Here is a 24,456-nt window from a genome sequence, read left to right on the forward strand (position 1 = left end):
TAATTATCTTTACGACGAGTTTTAATGTGCCATTTATAATCCAACCACTTCAGCGTTTCATGGTGAATTTGTTTCATTGTTTCTAGGATCCAATTATGCTCAGGAGCCAAGTGGTAGTCCAGATGCTCATGGTCAAAGACAATCTAGCTGCTGGAAACATCCCTCAGGAGATTACGGCGGCCTTGAGGGTTTTGAACACCTAAATATGCTTCTATGCATGCAGAACCGTCAGGAGTACTTCAATCATCTTGTCATGTTTGGTTATGGATGGAAACTATAATTTTTGCTTTTGGGTTTAGAATATTTAAGAACTATTTGGAGTTTTGGTACTACTACAAGTTGGTTTCGCTGTTATATTTGTTGGTTTGGTAATTTCTGTTTGTCTGACGTCAATGATCATTGAGCCACATTTGATAGCTGTATTAGTCATTATGTATTGATGCTCGTTTCTGATATGTTTAGCGACTCAATAGGATATGAAATTTTTTCACAGTAAAATCGTTACTGTGAGGGGTCATGTCCTTCGGAGATAAATCAGCTTAACCGGTGAGGGGTCGAGCGAATCAGCCGTAAAAACAATCTCACCCACAATCATATCTCCTACCCTACGAGGATTCAACCGCTCCGACGACAAAGCAACTTATTCCGGCGAGGGGGCTAGCTTCTCAAGCTAGAAATCGAGCTTCACATTCCGGTTCCCGATCAGTGTTGCAATCGAGAGAGGATGAGGGAGAGAGGCGCCATGATGCATCAAGGATAGAGGACGAGGGGGAGAGGCGGCATGAGTAGACTATGCACATACCGATCTTTAGTAGGAGAACCACAATATATCCCTGTGTTTAAGTGGGCCAGGGCAGACCATCTGGGCTATTTCGTCACACTAAAGAAATAAAGCCTAACGCTTGTGACGTAGAGATCTAAATAATTGCTGGCCAAATGCATGATTAGCGCGTAGCGCTTTCCTGATTATTTTTTTCAGTGAATTATTTAAGTGAACAAATAAATTCATTAATATTTCATCGTTATTGTGCACGTCGTTAATTTTCTTTTGCTGTAGCTAATCTCGTATCGTATAACTTCATCCATACACGCACTGTTATACGATACGATGTATACTTTCAAGCCAGCAATCGAATGGTCATAAGGCACGTACCTTCAATTGTCACCGATCTTCAAGTTCACACAGGATCCACATTTCTCTGTCATGCTCAAGATGTTTCTGATATAGCATTGATTATCTTGTATGTGTTCCTGAATATAGTAGCCAAAATTAGTCCCCGTCAAAGTGTTTTCTTATTGACTACATAAAGTACAAGTCTGTCCCAGGATGTTCCGACAATTATTATTCGTTACCAACATTTTTTAATTTTAGTTGGTGAGGAAGAAAATTATTATTAAGTTACCCTAAGGGAGTCAAATCTTCTTCTAATATAATATAATTCAAAATATGATGTGTTCTATGTATGAACTTTATCTAAATAGAATAGACATATGGGTAAGTAAAATTAAATTAAAAAAGGCACTAACGAATGATTCATAGGATGAAAAAAAAGCAATATGCATCTCAATTGGTGTTATATAAAAAAGAGTAATCTCAAAATTTGTTAGCTGATTTACATCGAATTTTGTATTCCTCCTATTTTTCTGGCACAAGTAAGATTATTATTACGTACTTTGTAAACTCTTTATTGATGGAAAAACATATCAATATGTTTATTAGCTGTGTATATCTTGAAAATATTATGCAGAGATTTTATAGTCAGAAAGAAGCAAATTGGCATTGAACTAATGATAAGTAATTTAATTTTTTGGTAAGTTAATATGTCTGACATCTTTTCTAAATTATTAATAGGTGTGTATTTGATATGAAAAGGAAACAGATCCTTGCCATACAGAAATATTAACGGCATGATTGGATCAAGGCATGATCTGATACCCAGATGTCCTCCGCATGGCATACTATATATATGTTAACATTAAAATACTATGCCATCCCTCCTCTCCCTCCTTACTGTCCCTTCGCCCAGACCAGGAGGATGATTTGCGAGGACTACGTTGTGTAAGCAAGAACCATCAAGAATTGGAGTTCCTCTCGGTATGTCAATTTCAGGATCTTTCTCTTATATAATAGCGTGTTATTTATTAGATTAATAGTTTTTATATGTTTAGTTATACCATCAAATCCCAGAGAAAGAACACCATTGCAGATTATGCAAGCTTATATAAATATCATACCCAATTAAATTGTTTGTAGTGGGCTGGAACTACTTATAAATTGTTTATACACATATTTTAGCCTATTAGACTATTATTTAGATTACAATTGTGCCACACCCTTCGCTTTTGTACCGATGAACAGTTCTCACTGCCTAATTTTGCAATGCAAATTAAAATTCATAATCTTAAATACTTTTTATGTTGGAATACGGTTCAATAATTTACTGAACAGTCCTAAGTTTAACAACAAGCTAAGTAAGCATAACAATTTACCAGAGATTCCTTTCCATTTTATGACCTCATTGTTTTATCCATGCCTGTCTTCTAAGTCCATATTACTGATTCCATGAAGTAGCTGTCAGCCATAATATGTAGGCCTTGGGAATATCTGTCACGAGAAATGTAAAACTGTTATGGTATGTACATGTCTTCACTAGGCACTTGCATGTATGTAAATAGCTACAAGTAATAGATGAATACACCTGTTAAGTTTTCCTACTGGAAAATATAAAATATTTACAAAATGTTCGAAGAGAGACAATTGTTTGAATTTTTACAATCAAAAACGAATTTTATTTGTAACAGTCATATTCCGAAGAGATGTTTCATGCTGATTCACATGGGTCATAGGGAAGAACAAATATTCAGGATGCTAAACAACATACATTTTCTGAGTACTGTCAAGTCCACCGAAGTGTTTTGCTGGTATTGTTTTCCTACAGTTTTTTTCAGATAACTACTTCATGGCCAAATAAATTAGCATCTGCTAGCTTAGCTTCACCTAAGCAACATGTTGGAAGGATTAATCAGTGTGTGCTAACGGATTCCGGCTTAGTGAAAAAAACCAAAATACTTCACTCCCAAACGCACCCAAACTGGACTTCAACACACATAGCAGTAAATGTACTCCATCATCGTTACACCCTCACATAGCATAGACAAATAATGAAATGGTTATTGATAGTTAACCAGACACGCGACTGTATGAAATCAATGTGAACCGGTCATTTAAGTCGATATTTTGTTCTCACGTACCTGCTCCCATGCCTTTTAACATATTGGTGCTGTAGGAGTTGTAATTGTCGTCCCCTGGCTCCATCTCTCTGCTCTCAGTGCTCGTTGTCAACACCGCATGACACACATCTCGGCTCACACACAGAATTTTTTTGATTAGTTTTATTGATAGGCAGACTGAGAACCTAACTACTGAACCCTCTTCCCAAACGTTGAAGAAAGCAGTTTGCTATTTTTGTTAATTACAAGTCAGATCAAAATATAATGTTTAATCCAACTGAAAAATAGCAATCACTGGAATATTAGCATAGTAGCAGGTGAGTGAGGAGAGGGAGAGGGACGTGCTACCTGCTGGGAGCAACGCGTCGTGGTGGCCAGGATGGACTCGTCGAGCTCGGGACCCTTGATCGCTCGCCTTGGAAGAAGAGGAGCAGAGGGCTTGGTGGCTATGTGCGCCCATCCTCCTCAGTCCATACAAGAATAATCTGTATATACAAAATATAGCATACAAGCACAAAAAATTGAAATCAAATATTGGTGCGGATCCACATGTAAATCATATGAAAATACACAGAAAATGCTGTGTATAAATGCATACACAAAAAAGAAAAGTAGAGGAGGAAAGGGGTCGGATCTGCGTACCGGAGCTGCTGGCGTTGTAGATCGAGGCACCGCGCTGCGGATCCACCGTCGAACTCGCCGGAGACCAGCACCACCGCGGATCCGACCGGAGGGTGACGGGATCCAGCACCCGCGTCTGGGCAATGAAGCTCCATGCGTGCGTCGACAGTAGTCGCACACGTCTCGCCGGAGCATGGTGCGGTGGTCGCGGCTAGATGGCGCGGTGGTTGCGGGCTCGGCGACGCGCGCCGCGATGCGGCGGGGGGAGGTCAGAGGGCGAGAGGTGAAGCCGGAGACTGGTGCGGTGGTTGCGGGCTCGGCGACGCGCGCCGCGATGCGGCGGGGGGAGGTGGGAGGGCGAGAGGTGGCGCCGGAGACTGGTGCGGTGGTCGCGACAAGATGGCATGGTGGTTGCGGGCTCGGCGCCGCGCGCCGCGATGCGGCGGGTGTGGGGGGTTGAGAGGGCGAGAGCTGGCGAGTGAGTGGACAGGAGAGATGAGTGGAGGGGAGAGGGACTGATGCGGCGGGCGGAGTCGCGCGGCCGCCACCTACCCCGCGGCAATGCGGCGGCGGAGGGGAAAGTGGGAAGATGAAGTGAGTGGAGGAAGAGGAGTGAGTGGGTGGATAAGGTAGGCGGCGGGGGAGGCGGGCCGACGCGCGGGGAGGCGGGCCGACGCGGGGGGAGGCGGACCAACGCGCGTGGGAGGCGGGCCGACGCGCGGGGGAGGTGGGCCGACGCCTAGCCCGTGATGCATTTGGTCTGGGCCTGGACGTGCTGTTTATGGCTCGTGTAATTCATTATAGTTTTTTGTTTGAAATAGTTTACAAATGTTTTTTTTGTTGGACATTTGTTCATAGCCTACAAAAATATTTTAAATAATTATCAAATGACTAATTACTTATATATGAACATTGAGGTTTGTTGTTTATCCCGAGTTTCATGGGGTAGGACATTTATTTAAACAACATTTATTTAAATAGGTATCCTTTTTTGCATAGAAAAAATTTGTGTTAGTTTCACTTTTATTTTTTTATATATTATATGTACAAATATGATGCAGTATGAAATACCATTTATATTTCATCTTAAATATTTCATTATGGTATATTTGTTATTAGTGGACGTCTGAATTTTTTTAATTATTTTTATACCTCACAAAATATCATATATATTTACAATATACATACCTCAAAAATTAAACAAATTTGAATATATATATATATATACTAAATATGGTGTATAAAAATAAATATTTATATTCTTATGACATATACTAAGGGTATCACAAAACAAATCATATAGAAATAAATATACTTGGTTAATGTTGGTTTGTTTGTTTTAGTTTTTGTATGGTAATTTTCCATAGCCTATACAAATAATTTAAAATAACTTAAGCAATTTCAGACACTTAATTACTTATATATGAACATTATATTTTGTTGTTTTCCCCGATTTGTTGTGTTAGTAAAATGATCTAAGCGTCATTTTTTCCTAATATAACCAAATACTATTTTTATTAGCAGAGAAAACAGTTGTGTTAGTTTCACATTCAGTTTTATCATATATTATATATAATTTTATGATGCAGTAAAAAGTATTAATTATATTTCAGCATAGATATAAATTGATGGGTTCCGACATACTCACTGATGAAACGATGATAGACCACAGTGAAACACCACGAGAAGAGGTGCATATAGCTAACCTTCCTCTGTATGTATCTTATAGATGATAATACGGAAGGGTTTTCTTTATTTTTCTTGTTTTTTCAGAATACAGGAGACATGGATATGGACTTTGGAGATGCACGGAAAGAATCCATTGAGGGTTCAGATGCGATGTCGCTGAAAGGGGACGAAGATTCACAACATAAAAATGTCAAAGAGGTTATATCTCATAACAAACCAAAAAAGATGCTAATTTACATATTATCCCACAAGGTATTTTTTTATATTATTATCAATCTTATTTTTGTAATATTGTCTTTTGTATTGAACTAATTTTGCTCATTTTGATTGTTAAGTTGGCTCATATTTTTATGAATTCGACAGACTATGTTTGTACCGCTAGGGATATTACAGTCATCGAATCAATCAAGTCTGCCCCGAAGAATACCCAGTTCGTAGACATTGGAGATGCCTTGTTATCAACCGACGATTTGGAATGCCTTATTAAAGATGATATGTTCTTACATGACGGTGTAAGACCAATTGCACAAACTTTGTAATTAATAATACAAACAATATATAATATCATAAAATATAAATATAATCTAAATGCCCATTACAGGTGATAAATGCTTACATATATTGCATGCTTGCTCACGACCATCTACAAGACAGGGCGGGTGAAAAGGTACACATTATTAGCACGTTTGTATCGGGCTAGATAAAAGAAGACGGGGAAAGAGACATAGACCCATCAAAATATCGTCGCATCGTGCGTCATGTTAATTGTTATCTACAACAAGATATGGTTAGTTTTTGTCTCGTAATCCATGCATATAATTATGGATTGTTTTTATTTAGTTCATATGTTTAATGATTTATTAATAACTATATCTAATTGTGACTGTGACTTGTATCTTATTTACACCAGTTATTCATTCCGATTAACATGCCGGGCTACCATTGGTATCTAGCAGTTGCCAACGCCAAAAAACGAGAGATCCAAGTATTGGACTCACTTGGTGAGAATGTCAAACGCAATGACCTTGCTACTACGGTAAATATCTATTTCTTTTCTCATCTTAGCATTTATTTTGTTTGACTTCATCCTTAGCATTTCTCATATACAAAATAGTTGCTAGGGCTCGAGAAATGGCTGAAACTTGTAGAGCATAGTCCGGAGTTTATCAAAGGTCATAAGTGGCCTAATCTCAATGTTACAAAATGGACGGTTGTAGAGCAAATTCAGGAGGCAATACAAACCGATGGGTAAGCACTTGTTACAATGGTTTGTTTTTAGATTCATCTGTGTGATATTCTGAAGCATTATTTTATAATATTATAGCGTATCATGTGGATTGTTTATGCTAAATTATATGGAATACTGGACACCACATGGACTGTCAGACCAGTTTACGCAGGTATTTCAGTTTTATACATTATCTCATAATGTTTTATCAAAATATCTTATAAATTGTTTTCATATTTTTTTCGTAGGAGGATATGAAACATTTTTGACAAAAATTAGCAATTATTTTGCTCGATTCAGAGCTTACTAAGTTAAAAGGATGTCCCATGTACCATCAACCTCTCAACGAAGAAACTTTAGCTAATTCTGATCTTGAGATCCTGGATAATCCATCTGACGTGGTCGAAGAGAAACGTCCCGCCCCAATCACTATCATTCCCGCGGACCAACGTGAAATACTTGCCGGCCTCTGCAACTACATCATGTCGATCAATGATGTTGGATGTTTGGAGTAAGTATCATGTATCAATATTTAATGTGCGGATGTATATTATTGTTCTTCTTACCATCCAAATTACAGGAAGGTATGGGTCCGGAGCTCCACACCCGATCCAATGAGCTTAAGTCTTAAGAAACTTCAGTGCATACTTAACATGGAGCAGCCCATGGACAATGATTGCTTCAACACCGCCGTGCTTATGCTGGCATGTGATGAGGGAGTATTGTTCACAGACCCTCCTATACACTACATGGATCTACGATTTTGTGTAAGTTACCGTAACTCTTCATTCTAGGTGCTATTAGTATCAACATGTTGAAACAATATATTTTTTCTTTTACTTAGTCCATGCTGCTAGAGTCAACACGAGGTCAGAAATTTTGTGAGAAGGAAACTATCCAGACGTTGGCAACATTATTTGATAGCTGGCCTGGGATGGAGACCGACATCTCATCTTGCAATAAGGTAAATAAAATATTTTGACCATTGTTATCATGGTTTGTTTTTGTTTCTAATAGCTCCACTTGTAGATTTATCTTCCCTATGCATCCATCGGCCGATACATCCTCTACATCATCGACAAAGAGGCACGTCGTCTATATATTATTGATCCTATTCAATCATCACAATCGTCAGAGGATAAAAACTTGAGGCATTCACTGAAATTAAAGAGTTTTTCAAGGAATTTCAAAGAAGCACTCGAAATAAAGCTGCCTGGGTGGAATTTTGATATATCTAAATGGCATCGTTTATTTCTGGCCGGTGTTCCAACGAGTATAGACGGGTAATGAATTCATAACAAGAATATTTACTTTTGTTATCATTATATTATTTATAATATTAATTGAAAGTTTTCCAGGAATGTGTCTGGCTATTTTGTTTTTCATTTTATGCTCTGGTGGAACGGTAAAGAATTGGTCAAGCCGGTTTGCGCGGTGAGTATTGTGGGTTACATGTTTTAAGACCTTCTCCGTGAATTTTTCATACTAACTACATTTATTTTTTCTACAGGATGGGTATGAATTGAGGAAGCATTTTTTATTATACTTGCTAAAACATCGCGGGAATGAAGCTAGAGGAAACTTTCCTGATATTGTGAAAGAATTTCTTAAGCGCATCATCTAGATATTAGTATTTTTGTAATAGATGTTAAGTTGTAACATCACTCGGCTTGTTACATTGCAATAATGAACTTCAGTTTGTGTTATATTGTTTGTATGTGTGGATTTTAACATGTAACTCTGGTAAACTATTTCAAGAGCCCGTGGCAACGCACGGGCACTCTACTAGTATGTTTATAAGTGGCTAGAAAAACCTTTGGCTGGTGCTAGTCCTCTTAAGATCAAAAATTTTACGTGGCAATTGTTTCGGAATGGTATTCTTACTAGAGACAATTTTAAAAAGATAAAGTAGACTAGACTATCCGCTTCCTTTCTGTTGGTACGTAGAGCTATGTCCTATTCCCTGTGTTGGTCTAGACTGTAATAGTAGTGTCAGGTTTTTCCATGGCAATGCTTCAACTCGCTTCTCTCGCTTTCCTTCTTCCTGCTTCTGCTTGGTGCTGGTCGTGAACTTTGTATTTCCGTTATGAAAATTAATAGAAAGGGGGATGCCCAGTTGGACAAAAAAGAGTCAACTACAACGGGTTTCCTGATGCTGCTCCACCCCGCTTCCCTCTCCCCTTTGCTGTAATTTCTAGACCGGATTTCTGTTATTGCAAAGTAATGGAAAGGAGATGATGCCCGGTATGAAAATGTCATTCTTAAAACTGTTGTACTGGTTTGGTTTCATGTTTGGATGAAATGTGGAGCCAGGGTTGAGCGTTCTTTGCCTACAAAAGAGATTGTACCACTACCTTGAGATTTACATTTCCCCCTTTCGATGCCTCATGCCACGCAGTCCAAGATGGAAGAGACCTTTCCCAGGCCCATATACCATGCAGTCAAACAGCTAAAAAGAAGGGTAAACTAGACACTGAAGGACCTTTACATTGCCCATACCACGTTATCCGCTTTGAGCGCCATGACGACGACGCATAAACAATGGCGATTACTAACCAAGCTTTGGGGGTTGTCGATACTAATTGTACTATATAAAACAAACTCGAAGCAGGAGCTGAGGAGAGCTATATTCATATCGTCTTCCCGGACCATTCATTCCTGACCTTTAGAAGATAGCTACCCAAGGCTGCAAGATCACTCGCCGCTGATTCCGGAGCAAGCCTTCTCCCCAAAAATGGCGGAAGCAGTTACAGTACTGGTGGCGGTGACGTCTGTACTCGCACAAAAATCAGTCGATGCGCTGAAGGCGATGGTCTACCGTACCATAGCTGCAGTGAAGAGGATCACCGGATCCGGGACACCAGACCAGCGCGCGGCGCGAGCGCGAGAGCGGCCGGAGGATAAGTCGGTCAGCACTTGGGCGGTCCTTCAGGCGTATGCTCTGATGGCTGTAGCGGGATTAGGCTACCTCGCGCTCACATGGTCGACGGTAGTCCTCCTGGGTGGCTTCGTCACCTCGCTGGAGGAGAAGGATTTTTGGTGCCTCACAGGCATTAGCATGGTACAGGCGGCCAGGTCAGTCCTTCTGATGCTTCTTTCTATGCACTCTTGTTCCTCTGGTTTGGCTCTGCTATCTTCACGTCCGTCGCCTCGTGCTCGTCAATGGCCCACCCCCCATCGGCCTCCGTACCTCTAATGTCCATGGCCTGATGACGACCTGATTTGATCTATCGGGGATACATATCCTCCTCTTCTGACCTCGTCTCGCCGCCTCAGGCAGATATTGGACCGCATGGACGCCCTGGAGGCTTGACTTTTAATCCCTGTTCTCGGCTCCTCGTCGCCTTTGTCGATTGGAGTCGCACCCGCACGCATACGCTGCCGAGGCGCCGACGCCGGCACGCCGTGCGCCAACATGTTTGTTCGTTTGCTACTGTTACTTTGTTACATGCTTCCAATAGTGGTTGGTTAGGTTAGATATATCTACAATGCATGCAATATTTTTGTTATTTTTCACAAATTTTTATGTGTATAGCGTGTGTTGATATCAAGTTGGCCCCTCCTTGTGATTAGCTCACGCTCGATCACTGCCCTCACCGCACCCAATGAAGCAGCGGTGGCCGCGGCGGCGCACAGCAACAGGTCGTCATCGTCGTGGGCATGAGGCCGTCGTCGTCGCAGCCCTGCCCGCATCCGTTGTTGCACGGGGTCGCCGCCGTCCCGGCAATCAGGGTGGCTCATAGTAGCATCGCTGAACACGGTCCTAGAAAACCCTGGTGCTGGTTGCAACATCCCATTGTGCCCGCTGTAGCATCTCCGGTGGGCGTCGGGTGGCCGTCATGGCCTCGCTGGGCATGGTCGTAGCAACCCCGGTGGCCGTTGCAGCTCCGCCATGACCCAGTTGCAACTTCATTGTCTATGGTTGCAGCTTTCGCCCAATACGGTCGTAGCACGAGTCGTCGCTGGATGCAGCTCCGCCAAGATGGTTGAAGCATGGGTCGCCGCCGGTTGCACAGTCGTCGCTGGATGCAGCTCCGCAATGGATGGTTGCAGTTCTTGCCGTTGTCGGTTGAAGCCAACTTCACCCGTCCCTGGTGGCAGCCTCATGACGGCGCCGGTCATACCACCCACGTTGCTGGTTCCAACATCAATGACCACTGTTGCAGCAAAAACCGTCTCCGTCATACCATGTCTCCTGCCGGTTCCAGCAACCTCCATGGCCGGTTGCAGCATCGCTCGCCACCGTCGGTTCCAGCATCGCCGTTGTCGATTCCAGCACCCGGTGGCCACAAATGCATCATCGCTGTTGGTTAGTTCCAACAAGCGGTGACCGAGGTTGTAGCATCGCCACCGGCTGGTTCCAGCACCGCCACCCACGGGTTGCAGCACCGTCTGCGGCAGATCGCAGAACTGCCGTCCAGCGGCCCTACATGCCCCAAGACCATTGGCAGTAGAAAGGAGAAGGTGGGGCAGTGGCTTGGACGGGGAAGAGAAAGGGGAGGAGGGGGGTCGTGGTCACACCTAGGGCGCTCTCATGAGATAGAGGCTTGGACAGGGGAGAGAAAGGAAGGAGGAGGCAGAGCTCATCCATGGCGGGAAGATGGGGAGTAGTCAGTGCTTCCCGTGAGAGAAGAATCGGGAGAGGAGATCAGATGGGGAAGAAGAAACGAGTGGATTTGCATAGCCGGGAAAGGATAAATCAGGCCATTGTTTCCCAAGCACATGAGGAAACTTATATCTCTACAGAGATAGAGAGAAGTTAGAAAAAATACTAGTCTAATAATCAAGTTTATTGTATGAGTGACTATAAATGATGACTCTAGATGACATGACACTAAATATATATCCATCAGCTGGCTATATACTACTTTCGTTGGTCTTCTATTCTATATAGGGAAAGAAAATCCTATACGACCGGGTCGTACACAACCAAGCGTGAGCAAAAATGCTAGACTTACGGATGGCATTCACGGATTTTATCTACGGACTCGTTTCCCCAAGAATCATCTTCCCCCTTATTTCTAGTGGTGGCCCCCTCTCCCTCCGTGCAAATCGTCCGTATGTGTAGCGTTGTCCGAGCGTGAGAGGTGTGAGACTAGTCCTGGCCATCTCAGGCCCGGCCCTGTCGGCCCACCCAGGCCGGGCCCTAAAATCCAAGGCCTAGGCCCGATGGGCTTGCCATGGGCCGGGCTTGGGCCTGAGTTTTGAGCCCACCAGCAGGGCCTGGACGGGCTTGGGCTTTACATATTGGCATTTTAAGGAAGAGGCCCGGCCCACGGCCCTAAGCCCTAAGGGCTTTTCAGGGCTTTTTACCAGATGGGCCGGGCTTGGGCTTGAAAAGTAGGCCCGATGGTAGGGCCTGGGCCTCAGTTTTTTGCCGTGGGCTTTTCAGGCCCGGCCCGGCCCATGGCCAGATATAGGTGAGACCCTCTCCCGTATGTGACACCTGGCAATACGAATCTTAAAGCAACGGCCGTCCCTAATCTGCTCAGCGCCCCAAACTGCAGCCGCTGTTGTGACCGCCACGGCCGCTCGCCACATCTCCGCCGGTGTGATCCGCCACGGCCGCTCGCCACATCGCCGCCGGTGTGACGCATGGTACACCACCCCTTCTCAGCGCGCTCCATCCCGCTGGAAACGGCGACGTCGTAGCTGGCCCAGCTCATGGCACCGCCCCAGCTGGCTGTCCCCGCCGGCCACGGCGATGTTCGTCGGCGCCTCCACTCGCCGCACAGCGGGCGCATTATGCATGCTGCATGCACCCTTTGCCTGCGTCTCGGCACCTGTAGATGACTCAATCAGCGCGTTCCCTGTAATTTGTTGATGCTTGACTGCAAAAACTGAACAGAGGCAACTCTTTTTCTTCTGAATTTTGTTCTGAACTTCTGATACAAGATGTGGCCTGGGATGTTTTCTTCAGTTGATTGCAAATGTCACAAATAGGAGAACAATTTTGCAAATACCAGGAGTCTTTATTCAAAATGTACAGAGATTCATTTATATAACAGAGCATCAACTATCCTAAAGCTACTTGACTTTAGTCCTGATCGTGTTGTCTTGCTAGGTGAAACAACATCTCATGGACATTTATAGAAATCACTGAATCATGTATTCATGTTCCACACAGGCATGCACAACAAAAGATTGAGCCGGAGACTATCTGCTGGTAGTTTTTTTTGTTCTTCTATCTTCCTTTTGCCATCTTGTTGATCGCCTTCCGTCAGTGTCGACAGAACAGCACGCTCGTTGTCTGACGCGTCAACGGCGGGCTTACGCCTGTCTGAACCTTTATTGCCAACCGTCGGGGTGTTACAGATCTCAGGGAGAACAGAGAGTACATGGGGTTAAGGAGGGAATAAATTTACATGTAGCGGGGGGCTAAATTCTCCCGGCAAGGTGGAACAACATGGAGCCCCAGTCCCTGAGTTGAATTTGTTTTTGAATATTATTACAGCGGTGGGACCAAAGTTTAAGATCTTCCGCAGCGGAGCTTGCCACATCATGAAGCCCAAGATGTATGTCCCGAAAGACCTTGGCGTTCCGTCGCTTCCAGATATTCCAAAGAACGGCCAGTAGAACTGTTGATCTAGTTTTGTTGTGCCATTCGCCCTCCCAAGCTTGGAGCAGCCCCTGTGGCGCACCCGGACATAGGCTGTCTAGCTCCCCCCAAAGTGGAGCTCGGTGCGGACATTCGAAAAGGAGGTGGTTGATGGATTCACAGTGGTCGCAGAAGGGGCATGCGGCTGAAGTAGCAATGCCCCGTCTGAACCGTCGTTCATTCGTGAAGAGGCGGTCCTTGCGGGCAAGCCAGAGGTAGAGTCGACATTTATTTGGGGCGTAGTTCCGCCAGATGGCCGGGGCGAGCGTGTCCATGGGCTTTGTCCTCCAAACCGCTTGGTAGGCAAGCTTAGCGGTGAAAGGTTTCTCAGCGTCCCTTGTAGTTCTCCTGTCAGCAACCTGCATATTTAAGTTCACCGTGCCCAATATAGTGCGTAGTTCAAGCAGTTCGCATTCGGCTGCGTGAGACAGCCTAGGTGTTAGATCCAAGGTGAGGTTGTTCGATGTCAAAGCGCGTGCCACTGATGTGTGGACTCGATTGGAGTGTGAAAACAGAGCCGGAAATTGTCGGGCTAGGGTTTGAGCTGAGCGAGGGAGCCAAAGGTCAAGCCAAAAGGAGGTAGTGGTTCCATTACCGATGCTGACCCGGGTGGTGTCCCGGAAGAGGGCGAGGCCGTTCATAATGTCTTTCCAAATCGGGGTATGCTGGTTGTCTGACATGCCTACATCGTTAGCGGTCGACCATCCGTATTTGGTGATCAAGTACCTAGTCTCTCCCGAGGTTTGCTCGTCGTGTAGCTTGGAAATGTGTTTGAGAAGAAGACACATGTTCATGTGGGGAAGAGAGAGGAAACCAAGGCCCCCATTGGCGAAGGGAGCACAAACGAGGTCCCAAGCGACCTTGCAGTAGCCGCCCGAGGTAGATTCCTGACCAGACCAAAAGAAGGCCCTACAGCGTTTCTCGATTTCCTGAATGGTTCCAGCAGGTAGAAGAAGGACACTCATGGCATAGATTGGCAGGGCGCGTAGAACGGAGCGGACCAGGATAGCCCTCCCGGCAAAGGAGAGCAAAAGGCCCCTCCAACCAGCAAGACGGCGATCGACCTTGTCAATGATGAAGAAGAAGTCAGCTAGGTTTAGCTTGTGAGTGGATAGAGGCAAGCCCAAGTACGACTGCGGGAAGGTGGCAACTGGGCAGCCCAGGATTGCGGCAAGGCTAGTCGAGAGATTTGGGTCGACGTGGATCGGGGCAAAGGTGCTTTTATGGAAATTGATTTTCAGCCCAGTGGCCTCAGAAAATTGTAGCAGATTATTTTTGAGAGTCTGAATCTGAGAGGCGTCGGGGGGTAGGACGATTAGCGTATCGTCCGCATACTGGAGGACGGGGCAATGCATATCGTTAGCGATCGGGTGAGTCAGGAGTCCACATTCTGAGGCCTAGTTAATGAGACGTTTTAAGACATCGGCCACCAAAATGAAAAGATAGGGAGAGAGGGAGTCGCCTTGTCGCAAGCCTTGGCGGCACTGGAACCAGGGCCCCGGTTTACCGTTGAGCAGAACGGCCGAGCTGGCCGTGGTGTTTAAATTGTGCACCCAGCAACACCAGAGCGGGGGGAATCCTTGAGCCTTCAGGATGTTGGCAAGGCCGGTCCAAGAAATTGAGTCAAAGGCCTTGTGGAAATCGAGCTTAAGGACGATTGCCGATAGCCGACGCTTGAAACAGGTTTGGACTAGATCAGTAGCGTGAAGAAAATTTTCGGCAATTCCGCGTCCTCTGACAAAGCCGGTTTGATCATAGTGAATTAGTTGAGTGACGAGGGGTTGAGCCCTTAGAGAGAGGCACTTGGACGTTAGCTTGACAGAGCAATTTTGGAGGGAAACTGGCCTATAATTCTCAGGCGAGGCAGCATCCGATTTTTTGGGTAGGAGCACAATGTGGGCAGTGTTGATTCGCTGAAGATCAGCGGTGCCCGCATGGAATTCGTTCAGCAGATTGAGGAGATCTGTTTTGATTAGGTTCCAATTTGATTTGTAGAAAGACGGGCCAAAACCGTCCGGTCCGGGGCTAGCGTCGTCCTTCATGGCCCATAGGGCTTCCTTAATTTCTTCTAGGGTAAAAGTGAAGGAAATATGCCCTAGAGGCAATAATAAAGTATTATTTATTTCCTTATATCATGATAAATGTTTATTATTCATGCTAGAATTGTATTAACCGGAAACATAATACATGTGTGAATACATAGACAAATAGAGTGTCACTAGTATGCCTCTATTTGACTAGCTCGTTAATCAAAGATGGTTATGTTTCCTAGCCATAGACATGAGTTGTCATTTGATTAACGGGATCACCTCATTAGGAGAATGACGTGATTGACTTGACCCATTCCGTTAGCTTAGCACTCGATCGTTTAGTATGTTGCTATTGCTTTCTTCATGACTTATACATGTTCCTATGACTATGAGATTATGCAACTCCCGTTTACCGGAGGAACACTTTGTGTGCTACCAAACGTCACAACGTAAATGGGTGATTATAAAGGTGCTCTACAGGTGTCTCCAAAGGTACTTGTTGGGTTGGCGTATTTCGAGATTAGGATTTGTCACTCCAATTGTCGGAGAGGTATCTCTGGGCCCACTCGGTAATGCACATCACTATAAGCCTTGTAAGCATTGTGACTAATGAGTTAGTTGCGGGATGATGTATTACGGAACGAGTAAAGAGACTTGCCGGTAACGAGGTTGAACTAGGTATCGAGATACCGACGATCGAATCTCGGGCAAGTACATACCGATGACAAAGGGAACAACGTATGTTGTTATGCGGTCTGACCGATAAAGATCTTCGTAGAATATGTGGGAGCCAATATGGGCATCCAGGTCCCGCTATTGGTTATTGACCGGAGAGGTGTCTCGGTCATGTCTACATAGTTCTCGAACCCGAAGGGTCCGCACGCTTAACGTTACGATGACAGTTTTATTGAGTTTTGATGTACCGAAGGAGTTCGGAGTCCCAGATGAGATCGGGGATATGACGAGGAGTCTCGAAATGGTCGAGACGTAAAAATCGATATATTGGACGACTATATTCGGACTTCGGAAAGGTTCCGAGTGATTCGGGTATTTTTCGGAGTACCGGAGAGTTACGGGAATACGTATTGGGCCTTATTGGGCCATACGGGAAAGAAGGAAAAGGGCCTCAAGGGTGGCCGCACCCCTCCCCTTGGTCTGGTCCGAATTGGACTAGGGAAGGGGGGCGCCCCCTTCCTTCCTTCTCTTTTTCCCTTCCTTCCTTCTCTTTTTCCCTTCCTCTTTTCCTATTCCATATGGGAGGTGGAATCCTACTAGGACTCACACTTGGTGCGCCCCCTCCTAGGGCCAGCCTCCTCCTCCCTTGCTTCTTTATATACGGGGGCAGGGGGGCACCCCAGAGACACAACAATTGATCCTTGAGATCTCTTAGCCGTGTGCGGTGCCCCCCTCCACCATATTACACCTCGATAATACCGTTGCGGAGCTTAGGCGAAGCCCTGCGTCGGTGGAACATCATCATCGTCACCACGCCGTCGGGCTGACGAAACTCTCCCTCAACACTCGGCTGGATCGGAGTTCGAGGGACGTCATCGAGCTGAACGTGTGTAGAACTCGGAGGTGTCGTACGTTCGGTACTTGATCGGTCGGATCGTGAAGACGTACGACTACATCAACCGCATTGTGATAACGCTTCCGCTATCGGTCTACGAGGGTACGTGGACGGACAACACTCTCCCCTCTCGTTGCTATGCATCACCATGATCTTGCGTGTGCGTAGGAATTTTTTTGAAATTACTACGTTCCCCAACAAAAAGGCTTCAGGAGATCGGAGGCTTGGGTTGCGTTGATCGCGTTAGGCAAAAGCAAACTTTCGAGGTTGAAGGAGGTGGACACGGGAGCACTCGTTCCTACCAAATTCTTGAAAAAGAGAAGGAGGACTGCTTCCTTGTCGGAGTGAGCGGACAAGGTGAGACCCTCGTGAGTGAGAGACTTGATTTGATTTTTGCGATGTCTAGCGGACGCACAGATATGCATATAGGCCGAGTTTTCGTCGCCAAAAACGCAGTCTTTGATTTTTGCACGTTGCCTCCAGTAGGCAGCAATGGCAGCATTGTGGCGGTGTAGAGATAGCTTGACCGCAATTCGAAGAGTAGACTCGAGGTGGGTTAGAGGCCGGGCCTCCTCAATCTTGTCTAGGAAGTTGATAGTAGCATGACAGTTCAGAGCTAGAATTTTTGGAGAACGTCGGTTTGACATCCACTGTTTGGCGTTTCTAGTGCGTTTTAACTTAAAGGAGAGAACCCCGGCGGCGCCAAGGTGGTTATGACGGGCACAAACGCTTGTCTAATTCATAGCCACCTTCTCTCTAAATAGTGGCATGTTTAGGAGTGAGCGATCCAAGCGGAAAACTGAAGATTTGGGTATAGTTGTTTTGGCCGAAAGGCGAATGGGAACATGATCTGAGGTTGTACGAGTGATTGAAGAAAGTGAAGTATCCGGGAAATTTGTAGCCCAGGGGATGTTGGCAAGCGCCCTATCCAACCGGACGAGGATGGGCACCTCTTGCTGGTTCGACCAAGTGAAGCGGCGGTCGAGCAGAGGGAGGTCCTGAAGCTGCAGCGTGTTAATAGTAGAGGAGAAAAGATGAGCTTTGTTCATGTTGAAGTGGGAGGAGGATTTGTCCGATGGCCTAAGCGTGATGTTGAAATCTCCAATTATCGTCCGGAGATGTCAGTTTTTAGATCCACTAGAGATTGCATGAACAAGGGCTTTAGAGCATGATCGCAAGGCCCGTACACATTTGTGACTGCAAAGGAGAGATCGTCTGCCCGCGAGTCAAACCAACAGGTTAGGGAAAAAGGACCGTGAACCACCTTGGTGCAAGACAGAAAATTGTCGTCCCAAGCGGTGATAATCCCGCCGGCGGATCCAACAGCAGGGACGGAGTGGAAGGATCTAAGGCTGGGCGGAAGAAAAGGGATAGCCTTAAAGTGGGATATGTCAAGGAGTTTTGATTCTTGCAAAAACAGCACGGAGCACTCAGACAAAGAAATAGCGGCTTTTACGTCAGTACATTTTTTGTGTCTACCCAGCCCGCGCACATTCCACGAGATAATCATGATTTCCTTAATCATTAATAACTGGAGTGGCAACATAGCAAAACCACACTAAGGTTGTAGATAGATTAATGGCGGAGCGTTCCAAACCATGGAGAAAGAGGGTATAACTGGCGAGAAGAAGAGACGAAATAACTAGGAGGAGATTACTGCGAGGGAAATAACCCAGCCCGCGCAAAAGCACGCTCGTTGTCAGTGTCTCAGTGAATGTCATCCTAGCATAGCCACCAGATAAAAACTTATCATCATCAGAAACTTTGTAATTCAATTAGATCACTGGCAATTACGTCAGTCCAGCCCCATGTGCCAAGATGCAGCAGCAGGCAACAATTCCAACACTAGTGGCTAGTGCCAAGATGCAGCGCCTTCATGGGCGAGCCTCCGGCCGGGGTGCCGAGGAGTGTGGTCGTGGATGGCGGGGGATAGCAGCGGGGATGGAGCTCCTGTGCTTCCGTGACAGAGCGAGCACAAGAGTTGTGGCGGTGGCGGCGACGACGAGCGAGCGTTGGCGGCGGCGGTGGGGACAATGACGAGAGCGGTAGCGGAGGCGAAGAAAAGGGGATTAGGTAAACGGGATACCCTAACTAACTATCTTGCTTGCTTTGAGATTCGTTTCTGCACGTGTCACGCAATGGAAAGGGTCTCACGATCGGCAGCGTGCGACCCGTGCCGCGTAAGATTTTTTTTTTCCTATATAGTGCGCGTTACCTTTGGCTGCAATACCATGGAGTGTGCTGGCATGTATACTTTGGACGATAATAACCCTACACTCAGCCTGTCCAGGCCCATGTGCCCAACAATGCAAACTGTTTTTGCAAAAAGACCCAGATCGATTATAAGAGTTCATCGAAAGTACAAATCACCTCAAATATAATAAAAATTACATCGAGGTACATGGACCACCGGATGACCACTACCATCGCCAGAACGAGCTTCTTAGTGCACGTACCCCTAAGGAATAGCCCCCTGGAGCCCTAGCCATCGCCGTTGAAATGTTTAATCGGTCTGAAGTCGTCGTGCATGTACGATGGAAACCTTAACCTCGCTGCCCAAGAGACGGCAGTTATCTACTCCGAAGCTCTGTCGACTCCGCCCTGACGGACGAATTCGAGGATGATCGAAGCTCAAAAGACCAACTTGAAGATGAAGCATCGCCATCCATCCAACAGTTGTCGCGGCGAGGACTAGAAACCCTAATCTCAACTACTAGCCGAAACCAAGGCATCGGGATTCTCTTCCACGCCACCAGCCGCCGAAACGGGGTAGAGGGGATGTGAATTCACAGATTTGCCGAGGGAGAGCTTGGAGGGGAAGAGAACTTTACCCTAGGCGGCTAGGGAAAGAAAAGGTGCATTCTAGCGACACGGACTTTCAGCCACATACTTCCAGCCCAACGAGGGTTAGCTTCATCGAGAGTTGCGTTGCACTCCAACCAAACACCACGATGTGGAATTTTCAACAGAAAAATGCACTAGGTAGCGGTACGGAGGGAGTATTAGCTTTGCTAACCCTTTTTTGCAATCACCACAATCTAATGAGCTAGAGACAGTCGTTGTCAGTTGCGGTGAAAATGAATAGTCCTGGATCTTCAATTCAAGGTCAACGTGTCGTCGATCCATCCTTTTTACTCCCTTCATCGTAATACATAGGGTCTAATACATTATTTTGAAGTGCCTTTGACTATTGACAAAAATAATAATAAGTGAGATGCATGATCTAATTAGAAGCTCCTTTCACATGCGAATTTATCGATATGCTTTGTGTACTTTGCATGTCAAAGGTAACCTCGAGAAACATATTAGACCCTATATATTTGAACGGAGGGAATAATTTAAAAGGCCTCGCATATCATTAGATCATCAGGTCAACTAACACAGTGCAAGTTGTAAATAAAAGAACTATGCCATTTAAAAATATAACATTTCAAATTTGTATGTTATAAATCTAAATTTTGTGTTAGTTTGACAAAATTGTTGACCCTACAGATACACGTAGACCTTTAAAACCAGGAAGGAATAATAGGTAACTGAGTTTTGCTTGGGCACAACCCCTTTTACTTAAAAAGGTTATTGCTATTGCCATATTAGCCTATGCATATCAATCCTATTTGAATAGATTTGATTTGGATACAAAAAACTGTATTACCTCTTTTGGTTGAAGAGGTAACTTCTAATTTGCATCGAAATTTATATGCTTTTCTAGGTGGTGTACCGAAGCAAAGTCCTAGCTAGTAACCCCAGTCTAATTTGAACTGAGTAAATAAAAAACTCACTCTATTAATTACTGGCCAGCGACCACGCATACTGACCGCGAATTTGCGTTAATTGTCACGCACTGCAGGATATTCAATGACTCAGCGGACAACCTGTTCCCTGTATTTCTGAACCTGACGGGAAAGCTTGCAAGCAAAGTTTTTGCAAACCCGGTAGAAGGTTTGGCAAAGAAGCTGTGTCAACATCCCACGGGGCACGCTACTCTGATCGCCGTGTGGGTACAGGTCGTCATCTTCGTCGTCCAGATAGCATCCATGCTGGCCCTAGTTCTGGTTCTAATTGCCACGGTCCTATATCTGTTTGGGCCTCTCGCCTGTGTGGTGCTGTCGGTGTGGCGCCTACTGCAGCACGACACCGCAGGAGAGAAGAGCAATGCGAACCTGGTGCCAGCGCTGGTCATATTCTACTGCTTGGTCATCTGCCAAGGCGTCTTCTACTTGCTATGGCGTTTGATCAACGGCGCAGAGACGTGGGTCGTCGTTTCAGTCTGCGAGGAATGCCGGCTACCAGAAGAGTGGGGCGGCATAGCGGTTCTAGATTACGTCCACGACACCGCAGCGAAGTGCTGGCGGGACCCTAGATCTGGTAGGAAGTTGATCGACTACGCCGCCGATCTGGTGGGCTCCGAATCGCAGGAGGACTACCTCTCTGGAGCAAGGATACTCGACACCTTCATCAAGCTGGGGGCCGATGTAAGGTCGCTGCTACTCCCCTCTAGACCAAAGGTTCAGAAGCTGATCGATACGCTAGGGTGGAGGAGCAGCAACCGAGAGCTCAGGGAGTTGGCTGCCAGGATCGTCGCGTACCTTGCTGGTGACATCCATTTGTCCCAGTTCCCTGGGGCGATGCGCTGCATATCCTCCCTGCTCGATGCCAACCAGCCCTACTGGAACAATCATCATCTTCACTCACCTTCTAGCATATCAAAGGATGACACTGACGTCCCTAAGGAGATGGTGATTTCAATTATCAAACGCATAGAGAAACACAGAGCAAAAACCGTTAGAAACCAAGGTGGTGTCATTCACCGAGATGGCGGCATTGGCAGCAGAGGAGATGGCTGGAATGAGCTGATTCTGCAAGGCCTCACAATTCTCGAGAGGCTCGCCTTGGATCAACACAACTGCAGCGACATGTGCAGCACCCCAGGTCTCCTCCCTAAGATCATGGCACCTCTCTACTCCAACACACTAATCCAAGATACAAATGCAAGTGCATGGGCCGATGTAGCGAACGGATCGCTCAAAGTGGTGCATAGGATCATCCGTGCTCCGGGCACAAGCCTGGCCCATGACGTCTCTTCAAGCAAGCAGGCAGTGAGCAACCTGGAGAACCTTCTTGAACAGGGAAATAAAGAACTGCAAATGCGAGCCATAGAAATCCTGACAGAACTGGCTTTTGATTCGTCCACCAACCTCGGCACAGAAACAAAAGAAAATCTAATCAAAAAGCAGTTGGAGATATTCCTTACTGATGATGAAGGGGAAGAAGAAAAGCTTAGAGTTACGGCTGGGAAATCACTGGCATTACTTTCCAAGATGAAAACCATCTCCAAGTTTATAATGATGGAACAGAACAACATTGTTGATCGTCTCAATGAAATGCTTGATGCTAACAACAACATCACGTACAGGACAGTAGCATTGTTGGTCTTGGAGAATTTGTGCACTCACAGTGTATTGGACAAGGATTATGTAAAGGAGGCCTTGCTGCCAAAGGTCAGCTTAATTACACATTCCTTCATCTACTAATATTAGAAGGGTTTGACGCGCTTTGCTGCGTCGTTGGTGTTATTGAGTTTTCATTAAAAAAATACTCCCTCTATTTCTAAATATTAATTAGGTGCATTATTTTCTGCAAAGTCAAACCTCTTTAAGTTTCACCAAATTTGTAAAGAAATATGTCAATGTCTATTTATCAAATCAGTGTCATTAGCTTCATCATGAAATAAATTTGGTGAAACTTTTGTCTTTTTAGAAACTAATACACCTTATATGTTAGCTTTATCATTGATTGTGAGGCCTCTAAAATTAAGGACCTTAAAAGAGTAGAACGAGAGAGCTTCTTAAGAAATTGTTGACCCCGGTCAAAATCGGGTGACCCAATCCTAATTGAAGAGCTCAATTGAATGTGTCCTCCTTACAACTAGGGAGCACAGTGTTATAGAGGATATATATTTGAAGTAGCACAACTGCACAACACTAACTTGTTAAAGGCACTAGCATAGTTTTGGTTACACTATTTTAGCATTATCGTCCCAGAGTGACTTGTAATTTAATATTTTTTAGAAAGTTACATTTTGTGGCAGGTCCTCACGGAAGTAATGGGTGGTGGTAAACGAGACATCTTGAAAAATAATTCTGCACCAGAAGAAAACCAGGCAATTTCTGGACCTGGAAACGATGAAGAAAAGCAACTGTTGTCCAAACACAGTGGCCAAATTAACTCACCTGATGAGGTAAATGAGGAGCGAAATGCTCAAATGGAATTTAGAGAAGCATTGTTATCGCTTACTTTGGTGCTGTATGACCAACTATTGAGCGCGGACGACTTCGATGATGTGGCTCGAAAGGTTCCGCTCGGAGAAGGTGAATTTGTGTCGAAGCTCAAGACTATAGTAGGATTGAATTGTGAGCCCACAGCTGACCGGCTCAGAATCGTGAAGCTTTGCGGCCAGCTTGTGGTATTAGTGTTGAAGCGCAGCAGCCAGGACACTACTCTGCAGTTCAAGGAATGTGTGCAGTCGTTGTCTAGGGCTTCAGGGATCATGTCTAACCTTGAAAGTTGCATGCTCTTCGCAGGGACTGATTGCGGTATGAAGACGACCGCTAGGCCTCTCCTCTCCAACCTTGCGGAGGAAGCACTCAAGTTGGTTGGTAACTAGAATGTAAATGTAGCCTCTACCCTTGTTATGTCATGTGTATCAGGAACACACAATCATGTTTCTAGAGCCCTGCATGGTTGCTTTATTTCTAACTTTTTCATTATAAAGCAACTTTGTATTGTTGGAAAACTTGGAATAAAGAGCTAGTACTACTAGCTAGCTAGTAGATTCCCACTCTCGCGGTTGAGCTGTTTGTTTGGTGTGTGCACAATTTTTACTTCCTACATCCATCTCAAACCACGAGATAGTAGACGAAATGCGTGGAGGTGTGCGTGCTCTACATCGGCCCATTCGGGGGATTTCAATCGTTTTTCTCTTCTTCCCTTTGTTTCCTTGTTTCTTTCTTCTTCCTTTTATTTTTTTGTTAGTTTTTCCCCTTTTTACTATTTCTTTTTCTTTCTCCAACCTTTCAATTTGCGTTTTTTATTCATATTATACTTTGCACATTTTCCTACATTTTCCTACATTATTTACACATATTTTCACGTGTATAATTAAAAAAGCTTTTAATATATGAATATATTTTCTTGTTTACATGAACATTTTAATATATGAATATATTTTCTTGTTTACATGAATATATTTTCTTGTTTACATGAACATTTTAAAAAATGTGCAGAACATATGTATAAAAATTGTGTATATATAAAAAAACTATTGGTGGGGAGACATTTATGTTGCATGACAATTTTCCATTTTTGACAACACGCTTTTTAATCCTGCTTAGGAAAATAAATTTTTCTTCTAAATCTCCACTACTATTAAATGAGCAAACATATATTCCCTTAGAGCCACACAACAAACTATACCCTCCGATCAAATCAA

At 44.9% G+C, this 24,456-nt stretch overlaps 1 protein-coding gene across 1 annotated transcript; it reads left to right on the top strand.

The window, feature by feature from the left end:
* Nucleotides 1–9,503: 9,503 nt before the first annotated feature.
* Nucleotides 9,504–23,695, top strand: LOC123097164 (uncharacterized). Its single transcript, XM_044518904.1, has 3 exons — nt 9,504–9,844; nt 20,815–22,465; nt 23,056–23,695. Exons 1-3 carry the CDS (start codon nt 9,504–9,506, stop codon nt 23,629–23,631), a joined length of 2,568 nt encoding a protein of 855 aa, XP_044374839.1. The 3' UTR covers nt 23,632–23,695.
* The last annotated feature ends 761 nt before the right edge of the window (nt 23,696–24,456 follow it).

Source organism: Triticum aestivum, chromosome 4D (assembly GCF_018294505.1).
Source record: "Triticum aestivum cultivar Chinese Spring chromosome 4D, IWGSC CS RefSeq v2.1, whole genome shotgun sequence".
In the NCBI taxonomy this organism is placed as follows: domain Eukaryota; kingdom Viridiplantae; phylum Streptophyta; class Magnoliopsida; order Poales; family Poaceae; genus Triticum; species Triticum aestivum.

Excerpts from the sequence above, each read along its gene's own strand:
- LOC123097164 (XM_044518904.1), top strand. The coding sequence starts at position 9,504 with ATGGCGGAAGCAGTTACAGTACTGGTGGCGGTGACGTCTGTACTCGCA. Across the intron at positions 9,845-20,814 it reads AGCATGGTACAGGCGGCCAG|GATATTCAATGACTCAGCGG; the intron begins GTCAGTCCTTCT and ends CACGCACTGCAG. Across the intron at positions 22,466-23,055 it reads AGGAGGCCTTGCTGCCAAAG|GTCCTCACGGAAGTAATGGG; the intron begins GTCAGCTTAATT and ends ATTTTGTGGCAG.